The sequence below is a fragment of the Lathyrus oleraceus genome, chromosome 1 (genome assembly GCF_024323335.1).
Source record: "Lathyrus oleraceus cultivar Zhongwan6 chromosome 1, CAAS_Psat_ZW6_1.0, whole genome shotgun sequence".
Lineage (NCBI taxonomy): Eukaryota > Viridiplantae > Streptophyta > Magnoliopsida > Fabales > Fabaceae > Lathyrus > Lathyrus oleraceus.
Genome location: NC_066579.1, coordinates 384,381,237 through 384,393,830, shown reverse-complemented (window position 1 = coordinate 384,393,830; position 12,594 = coordinate 384,381,237). Strand labels below are relative to the sequence as shown.

At 39.5% G+C, this 12,594-nt stretch overlaps 1 protein-coding gene across 1 annotated transcript; it reads right to left on the bottom strand.

Annotated features, from left to right (window-relative positions):
- Window positions 1-238: 238 nt before the first annotated feature.
- Window positions 239-1,853, bottom strand: LOC127115794 (heavy metal-associated isoprenylated plant protein 35). Its single transcript, XM_051047247.1, has 3 exons — window positions 1,594-1,853; window positions 1,428-1,503; window positions 239-1,244 (listed from the first exon to the last, which is right to left on the bottom strand). The coding sequence occupies exons 1-3, from the start codon at window positions 1,636-1,638 to the stop codon at window positions 463-465; spliced, it is 903 nt and encodes a 300-aa protein (XP_050903204.1). The 5' UTR covers window positions 1,639-1,853; the 3' UTR covers window positions 239-462.
- Window positions 1,854-12,594: the final 10,741 nt, after the last annotated feature.

The window sequence follows — 12,594 nt, the reverse complement described above, 5'->3', positions numbered from 1 at the left end:
CATCTACCATAAAGTTAGTTATGCAAACAAATCATCTTACACAAAAATTTCGAAATGAGATCCAATGCACTTAATGTTTTAAGCATTCAGCGTTTTTTTGGATAATTAGATTAAGAACAAACAAATCCATCCACTGAAAAAATGTCGAATGCATGATTGCAAGAAATATTGGTCCAGAATTGTTTACATGAGACATTTATGTATTCTTTGAACTCAATTTTGATACTTCTCTAAAAGGTGTCACATTAAGTCCATAAAACTATTTGATTCATAACAAAAATAAAGCAAATACTTAGCACTTCAACTTTGACATAACTAAAGTACAAAAACAGCCCCTATAAGGCTTACAAAACAAAGGAGAGAACAATGTATATTGCCTTAAAAAACAGCCCTTCAACCTATCATTGAAAAACTACCTAGAGCCCCATAAAACCTAACCTCAAAAAAAGTTCAACATTCTCTTCACATAATGGAACATCCATTAGCATTTTCATCACTAAAAAACTCAAAAGAAACCGACGGTGCTGATTGAAGTTGATAAGTTCCATATTGATCAATTAGGCTAGGAGGACACGTGTAGGGTAGAGATGGAACATAATAAGAAGGATCACCAACTCTTCCCATAGGATATAACCTATTGTAAGCTGATGACACATAAGCCATGGGAGGGTAACATGTTTCTGATGGATAAAAAAAGGATTGCTGACGTGTAGGGCTGAGATTCACTTCGTGGGCCATACCTTGATCAAGATTCTGGAATTGGAATCCAGTGTGAGATGGTCCACTCTTTGCTACTGTGTTCAAACCATTGTTTCCATTTCCGTTTCCGTTTCCGTTTCCAGTTCCATTTCCACCACACCCATCTTTCTTTTTCTTCTTATTATTATTATCAGAACCCCCTCCACCAACTACCGGAGCAACATTGTTTCCGGCAGGAGACTTTACCGGCAACTCTCCGATACTGTTTTTTGAGTTTTTGTTCTTGTTTTTGCTTTCATTCTCACACTTGGTACCACTTTCAGTTCCCTTGTTTTGCAAGCTTTGTGTTTCTTTTGGTTCATTTCCGCTCTCATTCTTCTTCTTCTTCTCTTTGCCGGAGTTTTTCCCCTTCCCGTCGTTATTCTCCGGCCAAATCTCGGCAGGTTTTCCAGCTCTGACCAACTTCCTTAAGAGAGTCTCAACACTAACATTTCCAGTAACTGTTACTTTTTGCTGTTGAGAATCGATTGTTGCAGTGAAAACACCTTTATAGTTATGCATGGTAAAAGAAACACAAGAATGCTTAGTGAAAAACAAAAGGTACCTAAAAAGATTTGAAATTTGAAGCAAGTTTCTCCTTTTATTATTTCACAAAAAAGAAAAGGTTTATTTTATAAATCAAGGTACTACCATGCAGTTGCTAGTAAGAGTAGTGGTAAGAAAAGTACCATCAATGCGCTTCAAAACTTTGTTTACTTTCTTTCTGCAACCTTCACAGTGGATAGAAACTTTCAAGAACCATGTCTGAAAAGATGATGACATAAAAAAATTTAAAAAAAAAATAAAAAGCTGAAAACAAGCAAGATGTGTAATGTGTGTGTATTTGGTTAGTACCTGGTACTTCAAATGTTCTACAGAAGGTTTTGCTTTTGCATCCATTAGAAAGAGGGAAGTGAAAGGGTTGATTTGAAGAGTTGAAAGCACAAGAGAGAAAAAAGGAGAGAGTGAGTGAATGGTGGGGGTTAATATGAAAAAGAAGGGAAAATGGGAAGAATGTAGGAGTTGGAAGGATGTGAGGGAACAAAGTGAACAGGTGAGTAAGGATGGAAGTATAATGTGACAATGACACAAACAAGGACACGCTGCTGCATCATTATTTTCCCATTCAATTCAACATCACTAGTAATACTTTTTACCTTGCCGTATAATATATATTTTCTTGTTACTTTCTATTGTAAATTATTATGATGGTAAATGCCTTTTAATTCTCACATCACAATACAAATTAATTGACGTAATGAGAGACTTTTGGATGAAATTAAATTAAGGAACATGGTTGATATCATCTTTCTTAGATTCGTGTTTGTCCCCACTGTCCCTTTATACATATGTGAGACAGACATGAGCCTGAATGGATGAAAGTAGATAGTGAATTGGATTAATTAAGCCGTCAATAATAATAAAGGGTTAGCATTTGGTGACAAATTAGATTTTAATATCTTGATTACAATTCATCCTATCGTTTATATAATAATAATATTTGGTTGTGCTTCAACTTATTCTTATTCTTATTATCTGGTGATACTTGTACTTCAACTTATTCTTATCCAAATATTAAATTTTAGTCAATAGAACTGAAGTTGTAGTAAGTAGAAGTGACATTTGTACTTGTTACATAATAATAATAATAATAATAATAATAATAATAATAATAATAATAATAATAATAATAATAATAATAATAATAATTTTCATTGTTAATATAAAAACGTTAATTTTTTAGGTTTATTAAATAAAAACACTTTTTCCCTCAGTTTTATAAAAAACTAAGTGTCATACCCCAAAATTTTCCCGTTAAGTGTTCAGGACATTTTTCAAGACATTCTAATTCATTTTCAAGACATTAATGTTAAAGGAACAAGGGTTCAGCGCACAGGTTACCAAATCCAGAAGATGACCTAAACTGGCATGCTCGCTAGGCGAGCAAACCCTTCGCTAGGCGAATCCTTCGCTACCTCACTCGCCTAGCGAGCTCACGAAATACCAGAAAAATTTGGGCTTAATTCTGAGCCCACCAAGACATAACTATTATAAAAACCAGAACTTCACACGGAGAAGGGGACGGAGACAGACGGTGGACAGAGAGGGAGCAAGCAAACCCTAACAGAGGCAACCGGAAAAACCCTGGAGGCTAACAAAGAGAATTCAGAGTAACCCCCGGATACCTCAAAAGAAACTCATCTGCATAAAGGTTACCTCCGCCCAACTCAATTGCAAACAGGTTTGCCACACCCCCACTAATTTTATGCTCCTAATTTGATATCTGCAAATACATGAGGCATTATGATTGAATTTCTCATTAGGTTTCGCATATGGGTTTAAGTATGCATGAATGTGTCACAAAATATCTTGAATGCTTAACCATGTAATTTCTGTAATGGATGCCATGGGGTTTGGGGTTTCTGAAATCGCACTGTTATCAAATAAGAACCCAGAACCCGTAAGCGTTCGCTAGCACCTCGCTAAGCGAACATCTAGCGAGGGTTCGCCAAGCCTTCGCTAGGCGAGGCAGTAGCGAATATGACAGTAATTGATTTTTTCTGCCTGCACTCTAATCTATCCCGTATTCATTTGGCATGTTTATATCGCAATCATGTACTATTTGCCTGACGTTATTACTGTTGTGATTCCTTAGTTTGGTGCAACTCTCGATTGCACCCCGTCTCGGTATTCTAACCCGTTTGTTGAATTTTTATGAGGGTTCACATACTCCTGAAGAGACAGCTTGCTAGGTATCCCACTTTATTTGTGGGATACCCTTGTGGAGATTTATTCTAATTACGGGACTGATTACATTGCCTTTGAATATATGATCTTGGCCCTCTCTTTGTTGCCTTACGATATTACGGCCATGTCCCGCGAATGTAAGGATACCCTTAGCAAAGACCCTTCGATTAAATCATCATGTCCCTACAAAATAAATCATAGTCCCTCGGACGTTGCCTTCGAATATATGATTTTTGTCCCTCGATGACCCTTCGTTGTAGCCTACGGTTAAATGATGATCGTCCCTTCGAATGCTAAGGTATCCTTACAAATGTTGCCTTCAATGACCGATCGATGACCCTACGATGTCCCTTTACATCCAAAGGATAAAACTACTTACTTCTCAATAGTAAGGACAGTTTTACCCTCTTAAGGATAGGAAATACCTATAAAGACCTTGGTTAGGTATAACTCTTAAACGCTTGCTCACGGCTTAAAATACTTTTCACACCTCATACTTTTCAAAAACATCTTTTGTAGAAAATCACCACTTGATATACATTCGCACCAGAATCATTGCCGAGTTATATTTTTCTAAACATCTTTCAAAATCAAACGAGATAAACACTTTGTATACATTCATACAAGAATCATTCCAAAGTTAAATTCTCCTTTCAAAACATTTTCCCAAACACTTTCTCAAACAAGGAAAACATAAGTGAGCTAAGCAATTAAGAGCCCATGGATAACCATGGATACAAAGGGTGCTAACACCTTCCCTTTGTATAATGTACCTCCCGAACCCAAAATCTAATCAAGGTCTTTCCTGTTCTTTTCCGCCTTTCCTTATTGGATAAACGAAAAGTCGGTGGCGACTCTTGCTATCCGCGACATTTGCTTTCCAAAGCAAAAACACCAAAGTCAGTTCACCGTATGACAGAACTGGCGACTCTGCTGGGGACCTAAAAAGAGAGGTTACCTTAAAAAAAAAAAGGTCATTTATGTTTTCGAATTGTTCCTTTGTCTGATTTACTTTTAAGGGATTGTTTGGGTATTCTATGCTTGAGTGAAAGATCCTACACCCGGATCTAGTGTACCTTAGGTAAGTAGCAAGAGATCATCGCGACTGTCCGGCGTATACTGGAATGGTTAAAGTGATGGCTACGGTTAATGTGACACTTTAGATGTCCTGATGTTCCTCATGTTTACTTGAGGAAAAATTTGGCGTCTGCGTGGTGTCATCAAAGCATTAACCAGACCTTTAGAACCCTAATTGACTCATCCTAGCCATTAGAAAGTAGTGAGATAACTGACTTCGGTTCTGACTGGGGTTGGTTGATACTCGATACTACACTCTTTGAGATTGGACTTTAGGGAAATTTTGGTCAACCGCTTGGTGTTGCACTGAAGTGGACTTAAGGAAAGGTCGATGATTTGAGATCCTTCTAGAACCCGGTTACTATTCTAGGACAGGTGAAACCAACCAAACTTCAGTGGGGAGGATACTTACCTATGGAACTCATGCAAGCCTTAAAACCTAGAAATGATTGCGGTGTGACTTGTTTGTGTTTGTTACTTACATAACATCATAACATTATAACATCATAACATCATAACATCATGACATCATGACATTGTACTAACCATTTCAAGGACTTAGGGATTTAACTATGCTCTGTTAAACAGGCTATGGCTTCCAGGAAGACCATCCGGATCAATTTTGTAGCGGCCTCTCCTCAACTCAAGGATTTAGTGTCAGAACTGCCCGATCATGCTCAGTTCATCAAGAAACATGGTTCGCTCCTCAATTTAGTTACCACCGGTTTCAAAGAAGATATGGTGAGAGTTCTATTCCAATTCTTCGATCCTAAACATCATTGTTTCACCTTCCCAGATTATCAGTTGGTACCCACATTAGAAGAATTCTCCAGGCTGCTTGGGATACCTATCCTTGATCAAACACCTTTCAGTGGTTTAGAAAAGATTCCGAAGTCTGAAGAAGTTGTCGCGGCTTTACACATGACAAAGTCCGACATTGAAACTAATTGGGTAACAAGAAGTGGAGTTAAGGGTTTACTTGCCAAATTTCTGATAAATAAGGCCCGAGAATTCCTAAAAGTTATGAATGTCCATGCTTTCGAAGATGTTCTAGCCCTACTAATCTATGGTTTGGTGCTATTTCCTAATCCGGATCAATTCATAGACATGAATGTTGTTAGGATATTTCTCACTCATAACCCTGTGCCTACCTTGCTTGGAGACATTTTGCACTCCCTTCACACTCGTACTATGAAAAGGCAAGGGACTCTCATGTGCTGTGTACCTTTATTATCTAGGTGGTTTATTTCGCACCTTTCTCAATCAGTCTTGAAGAATGAGCAAATTTGAAATGGTCTCAAAGGATAATGTCGCTCTCACATTCAGACATCCATTGGTGTCCTCAACCCAAAGAAAATGTTATCATCATTGACCGTTGCGGAGAATTCTCTAACGTACCACTCCTGGGGATAAGAGGAGGTATTACTTATAACCCAGCCTTAGCCCTACGTCAGTTTGGTTATGCTCGAAGAGATGGTCCACATGAAATAATTATTCAAGGCACTGTGTTTGACTATGACAACGACTCTCAAGGTCTCCGTCAAAGGTTCGTACGAGCTTGGGGCATGGTGAAAAGAAGTACTTTAGGACAGAAAAACTCTATTCTTATGGAACCTTGTCTCAGATGGGTACGCGCCAGAGCTCGTGAGCTTACCATGCCATATCTTGCAATCGGACCTCTGACTGTCGAGCCAAAAGTTGAAGGAGGTGCCCCTCAGATCATTCCTTATCCAGATATGCCTACCAATGTTGAAGAATTGAAGAAATCCTGGATCCAGTTGAGAGAGGAAAGGGATACTTTTGAAACTCAGTTCGGTGCAGAAAGGAAGAAAGTATTAGAGCTCACCAGCCAGCTTAATGAGGAACGAAGACTCAATGCATATCTCCGCCCAAAAAGAAGCCGTCCCTGGGAGACTTGAACTTTCATTGTATTTTTATTATTTTTTGTAACGAACATTGATTAAAGAAATTATTAATAAAAGTTCCCCCTTTTGGTGGTTTACGCAAAGTTAAATTCCAAAAGTCCTTGAAAACATTTCATACATTGCATAACATAACATAACATCGCATAACAGGTATTCTAAAGGATCAATGTTCTCACGGTCTTCCTTCTAAACAGAAAGATGGCTCTCGAACAAACTGTCAAAGATCTCCAGGCTCAAAATGTTCAATTCTAGGAGATGATCTTGAACCTATCCAAGGGGCAGGAGGAGCTGAAGGCTCTCTTACTCGAGAAGAAGAAAGACAAGAAAGCGGTGAGTTACATTAACCCGGGAAGAAGGCTTAAAGGATAGGTCGCAGGAGTCAAGATTAGAATTTCGAAGGATCAAGAAGAGGAGACAGAAAATGATTCAGAAGAGGAGAATGTTGATCCCTTCAACCCTGAGGACGACGATGAAGATTATGAAAATGAACAGTACTCTCCAAAAGATGATAAGTATAAGTTGCTGGAAGAACGTATGCTAGCTATGGAGGGTCAGAAGGCGCCCGGTCTGGATTTCGAAAGCTTAGGTCTGGTCTCTGATGTGGTCATTCCCCGCAAATTCAAGGTCCCCGCTTTCACTAAGTATGATGGTGCGTCTTGTCCTCAGATGCATCTGAGAGCTTATGTGAGAAAGATTCAGCCATATACCACTGATAGGAAGCTATGGATCCATTTCTTCCAAGAGAGTCTGTCTGGCACACAGTTAGAGTGGTATTATCAGCTCGAGAGCCCTAACATCCGCACCTGGACTGATTTAGCGACAGCTTTCTACAAACACTACCAGAATAATTCTGAATTGGCGCCTACTCGGCTACAGTTGCAGAATATGACTATGGGATCTAAAGAAAGCTTCAAAGAATATGCTCAAAAATGGAGAAATTTGGCTGGCAGAGTCAAACCCCCTATGACTGATCGAGAATTAGTGGACATGTTCATGGGTACACTGACTGGCCCATTCTACAGCCATCTATTGGGAAGTTCCTCATCGGGTTTCACTGAACTTATATTAACAGGTGAACGTGTTGAAAGTGGCATTCGAAGTGGAAAGATACATGTGGCTACCTCTACAAACACCAAAAAGTCCTATCAGGGGAAGAATGAATCAAATGCTGTGTACGGTCAAAGGGGTCATAACAAGAAAAATCGTGACCATGCTGTTGGAGCAGTTACGATTGCAGCACCGCCGTCCCAAAACTTCCAACACAGACAAGACAGGCCGAGAAGACAGTTTACGAAGATCAATATGACTTTAGCACAAGCACTGCAGGGTATGCTAAAAGCAAATTTAATTACCCTCAGAGATCCTCCTGCAAACCCCAACACTACTTCTCCTCGTTATAATCCCAATGCCAGGTGTGCATATCACTCCGATAGCCCCGAGCATGATACAAACGATTGTTGGTTGTTGAAGAATAAGATTCAGGATATGATCGACGCTGGAGAAATTGAATTTGATCCTCCGGAGACTCCTAATGTCATCACTGCTCTTATGCCTAATCATGACAAGACTGTTAATGCTGTGGATGACAATTCTCACATTTCTAATATAGCTGACTTAGCGTCTCCTCTCCTGATCATCAAGAAGAATTTATTGCAAGCTGGTTTATTTCCAGGTTGTGCAGAAAATTGTGATCTCTGTATACCCCGACCCAATGGTTGCTTAAAGTTGAGGACTGGGATTCAACAGCTGATGGATGATCGTACAATTCTCTTTGAAGAGATTCCTAAGGAGGAAAACCCTATTGAAGAAATATCTGTGATTGCTAGGTCCAAAGTTCCAGTGAAGATTACCGCTACTAGAGTGCCTGTGAAGATTACTGCTGAGCCCAAGGTAGCTCCCATAATTATTACTGCACCTGGCCCAATACCGTATTCCTCAAGCAAAGCCATTTCGTGGGATTATGGAGGTGATGTTTACATCCATGGCATGAAGCAAGATGATAATTCTGCTAATCCTAATGACGTTGACATTGTTGGGACTAGTAAAATTACTCGAAGCGGAAGGATCTTTTCTCCAGAAATCTCACCTCCCGTCCCTGAAACTCGAGAAAAGGAACCAGTAATCAATCCTTCTCAGTCAAGGACACCAGTCGAAGTTACTGAAATTCTGGTGTAGTCAGAATTCAGATGTTCTACTCCAAGTCATGACATCTGATCTAACCTTGTAATTAATACAGCAAGACAGTTATTAACCCCTGTACTAATATGCACACGTTCACAGATGTCACGACATCTCATTCTATGTCACCCTAGAATGGATGAACACCTGGTTCTGTGCATCAGGAAGAATGACTCAACTGAGATCTATCCTAGCACTTACTTCTGTTGTTTTCTTACTCAGTTATCAGCATGATGTCTTACTGTTGATTTTGGACATCATCTATTACATTATTCCAGTGTGTTTGTCTTGTACATGTATTTCCTGAATGAACACGTTAATCTAATTACCACTTATTAGATTGCTAACAACTAGGCTATTTGTTAGGTTCATTAATTGTAGGTTAGTAGTTGGTTTCCTGGATTTTAGCTCAGCTGTTGAATCCCTGAAGAATAGCCTGAGAAAATTACTGAAACAGAAAAACCAATCAACCTACACTTTAGCACATGTTGTTGGGAATGAATGTCACAACATTCAGTTCAACAACCAGAACATATGCTGGTTCTGTTATGTTCCTGGAAACGTACTGTGCTAAGTTAGCAGTACTGTAAAAGACCAACTAGTCTCTACTTCAGTATCAACTTTCAGTCTCAACTGTCAACACATCCAGTTTGACAGTTTCACACTGATCCTTCGGCCAGGTCTGTTATCCTTGAAAAGAACAGACTTAAATAAATACTGAACTAAAATCAACCTGCTTATTATTCAGTATACGCTGTCACTGATGAATGTTACAACATGCTGTTTGACATTCAAACAGAAGGCTATATACCAGATCTGTTATCATCTTGATAAGATGACTGGAATACAAGCTGAGTTATGACAGTAATAAACACATGCAGAAGAAAGACAAACACAGGAAATTGTTTACCCAGTTCAGTCCAACATGACCTACATCTGGGGGCTACCAAGCCAGGAAGAAGATCCACTATTAGCAGTATTAATTCAGAGTTAAACTCACCCGGTTACAACTCTTCACTTAATCCCTACCCAATGCAATCTATACCTAGGAACTCCTAGATAGAAACCTCCAGTTTCCATTCCTATCACTACAAATACAATGTAATGTTAACACACCTTGAACTTGCTTCACAGCTTCATTCAAGAACAAAATCACTCTTGCTTACAGGCTTTGAGTTACAAAAACTCTCAGCTTTTACCACTGAGAATCATATGGTAACCTTCCCACAAGTTGGGAGGTTTACCTCACACACACCCCTAAAAATTCATTCTAAGAGGCTTACACATACTAGGTTACAATGTGCTATTTATAACCTAATCACCCAACTGGATTTGGGCCTTCAGAAATCGCAGCAGACTTGTTCTTTGCTGTTACAACTTCAGCAGAAAAATTCTGCTACAAACAAGGTCTTCAATCCTAGAATCTCTCCATATATATCTCCATATTTTGAGCCTATATATCTTCTGATTGAGTCTTCAAGACCTCCACATGGGAGTTAGGATATTCACCAAATATCCTTACTAATCCCAGAATAAATACTGAATTAATTAATTCAGTTTTCTACACATGTACGATGTCACAGGCATGATGTCGTGACATCGTACATGACATGTTGGTCCAGATGTTGAACTTCTTCAACCCAACATATTAAAACAACAGAGATGATTACATCATTTGTTTTACAAAATTAATGCCAATCCTAAGGAATTAACAATCTCCCCCTTTGGCAAATTTTAGCTAAAACAAATAAACAATACACTGGACAAAACATCCCAATTTGGGAATGCTCTTCATCTCTGTCATTGGCTCCACCACCACAAACACCAAGGTTGGTGTACATGGGGAAGAAGAGGTACACGGATCAGTTGTACCAGAACCTTTCCCCTCAACCGGAGAGCTTCCGGAAGAATATGTAATACTGAGTACATTATCTATGTAACTCAGATCACAAGACACAACTGTCCTCTTAACTCAGATCACAAGACACAAGTGATATACCCAGTTGGTGGATTTTGTGCCTGACACCAACTTCTGTTTGCTACCACAGTTAGCTTGCTTCTGGTACATTCTCAACCTCAACCCCAGGACTGTATTTCTCTCCCCCTTTTTAGCTAAACATTTGTAAAGGCACCCCTCACAAAACCAGATCTAGGCGCAGCTTGCCCAAACCTTAACATACCCCATGATTCTGAGGGATTGGAGTGTTTCTCTTGTGAGAAGAAGCGGGCTATTACATCCTTTAAATAGTCCAGCCCGTGCTTAGGAATTAACGGTAGGAATTAATGCTTGGTCAATATTCATTAATGTTTGCTGAGAAACAGTCAGGGAATCACCAACAAAATCTCAGACTATCTTTGAATACCTTTTATAGCTCTTGACTGTTTCTTTTTCAAAACAGCAGTTCCAGTGCATGGAGACTATTCCATATATGCAGTCAGACACGTTGCACGCGATGTGTTAACATTCCACGCGGCTTTTTCCTGCATTCTGCCAGTATTCAACATTTCCCAAGGTTCCTGTCATACCTCCAGTAGAGACTTGACATCTGGCACTGCTACAGTCAAATTTCCACACTTCAGCAGATGGTTACTCCCCCTGTACCACACAGCTGTAGCCATCAGGCTTATTCTGATTTATCAGAATTTGACACATCACCTTCATAATTCCTACTGATTTTAAGATTCAGAAGGAATTAGCAGCATTGTCCAGGGCAATGTCATGACATCCGGTCAGACATTCTTCTGCTCACTTAGCCTTGACATACATCACAGCATCCTGATAACTGACAAGGTGCCATACCTAGTTATCTGAGTACACAAAGACCACAAGCTTGATAATTACTTGCAGCTTCAAAGATAGAACTCCCCCTGTCATGGACACCCTACTCTCCTCTTGACACTTGGAGGTCACACATGAGCATATCCAACACCCCAAAGTTGGACCTTCACATACTTCCTGATTCAAAGAGAATCCAGACCACTTGATGAATGGAAAACATAAGACGCATCTTCATGTCTTCAAGAGCACACCCTCTGTTCAACCCTCTTAGCTGAACACATTCTCACTCTGTGTCAATCTCTCTTCTAACCAGAACAGAAGACCACTTCACAAGATGTTCTAACATCAGCTGGGACATCCTTCATAACAAGACAAGACACACCATCTGATAGTCTTCAGATATCACTGAGTCACCGGGTTGATCAAGAAGAACCCAGACATACATTGGGACATATACATTTTCATCCCATTACAAGAGATACCCTTCCATAGATAGCTCAGAACTCCTGCCACAAGTTCCAAGAGATGAATAGAAAACACCTCCTTTAGTCTTCAACTTACTGCTTTTCTGCTCAAAAGTCATTTGTCTCAGACTTTCCTCAAGAATAATCAGCTGCCATATGTGGATTATCTTGATTCTTCGAACTCACTTCTGAGATAGACCAAATGCCACTGGTTGATTACCTCCTTCATGAATCCTCATATGAAAAGGTCAAATGCTGCTTTTTGACCTCCCCAAGTTTATCAGACTTCTCCCAAAGATATTCTGACCTTCCAAGTGAGATTTTAACTTCAAGTTACATGTTAAACAAAGCTTAGGGTCTCTAAGACATGAACATGTAACATCTTCTCCAACCAGCAACTCCTAAGAACTGCAATGAGAACGATCCTTTTGAAGTACCCAATCTACAACTCTGTAGACCCTTCTATCTTAAGTTGATGTGCCACTTCACCAACTAAGAATCTGATGTTAAACCACATGTCACAACATTGTGTTTAGACATCTAGCTGTTGAATTCAGCTCCTTCTTCTGCCACTTGAAAGAACTTCCTCCCTTCACAGAACAAGAGTTCAATGTTCTCAATGACTTGATTGTGGAACCAAGTTTGAGTAAACAACCTCCATCCTGCAGGTTTGCAGTTAAGTCAT

What these genes read in the sequence shown, in the direction of transcription:
- LOC127115794 (XM_051047247.1), bottom strand. Translation starts at nt 1,638, where the DNA reads ATGGATGCAAAAGCAAAACCTTCTGTAGAACATTTGAAGTACCAG. An exon ending in TAGAACATTTGAAGTACCAG is followed by an intron (nt 1,504 to 1,593) that starts GTACTAACCAAA and finishes TCATCTTTTCAG; the next exon opens with ACATGGTTCTTGAAAGTTTC. An exon ending in AGTTTTGAAGCGCATTGATG is followed by an intron (nt 1,245 to 1,427) that starts GTACTTTTCTTA and finishes ATAACTATAAAG; the next exon opens with GTGTTTTCACTGCAACAATC.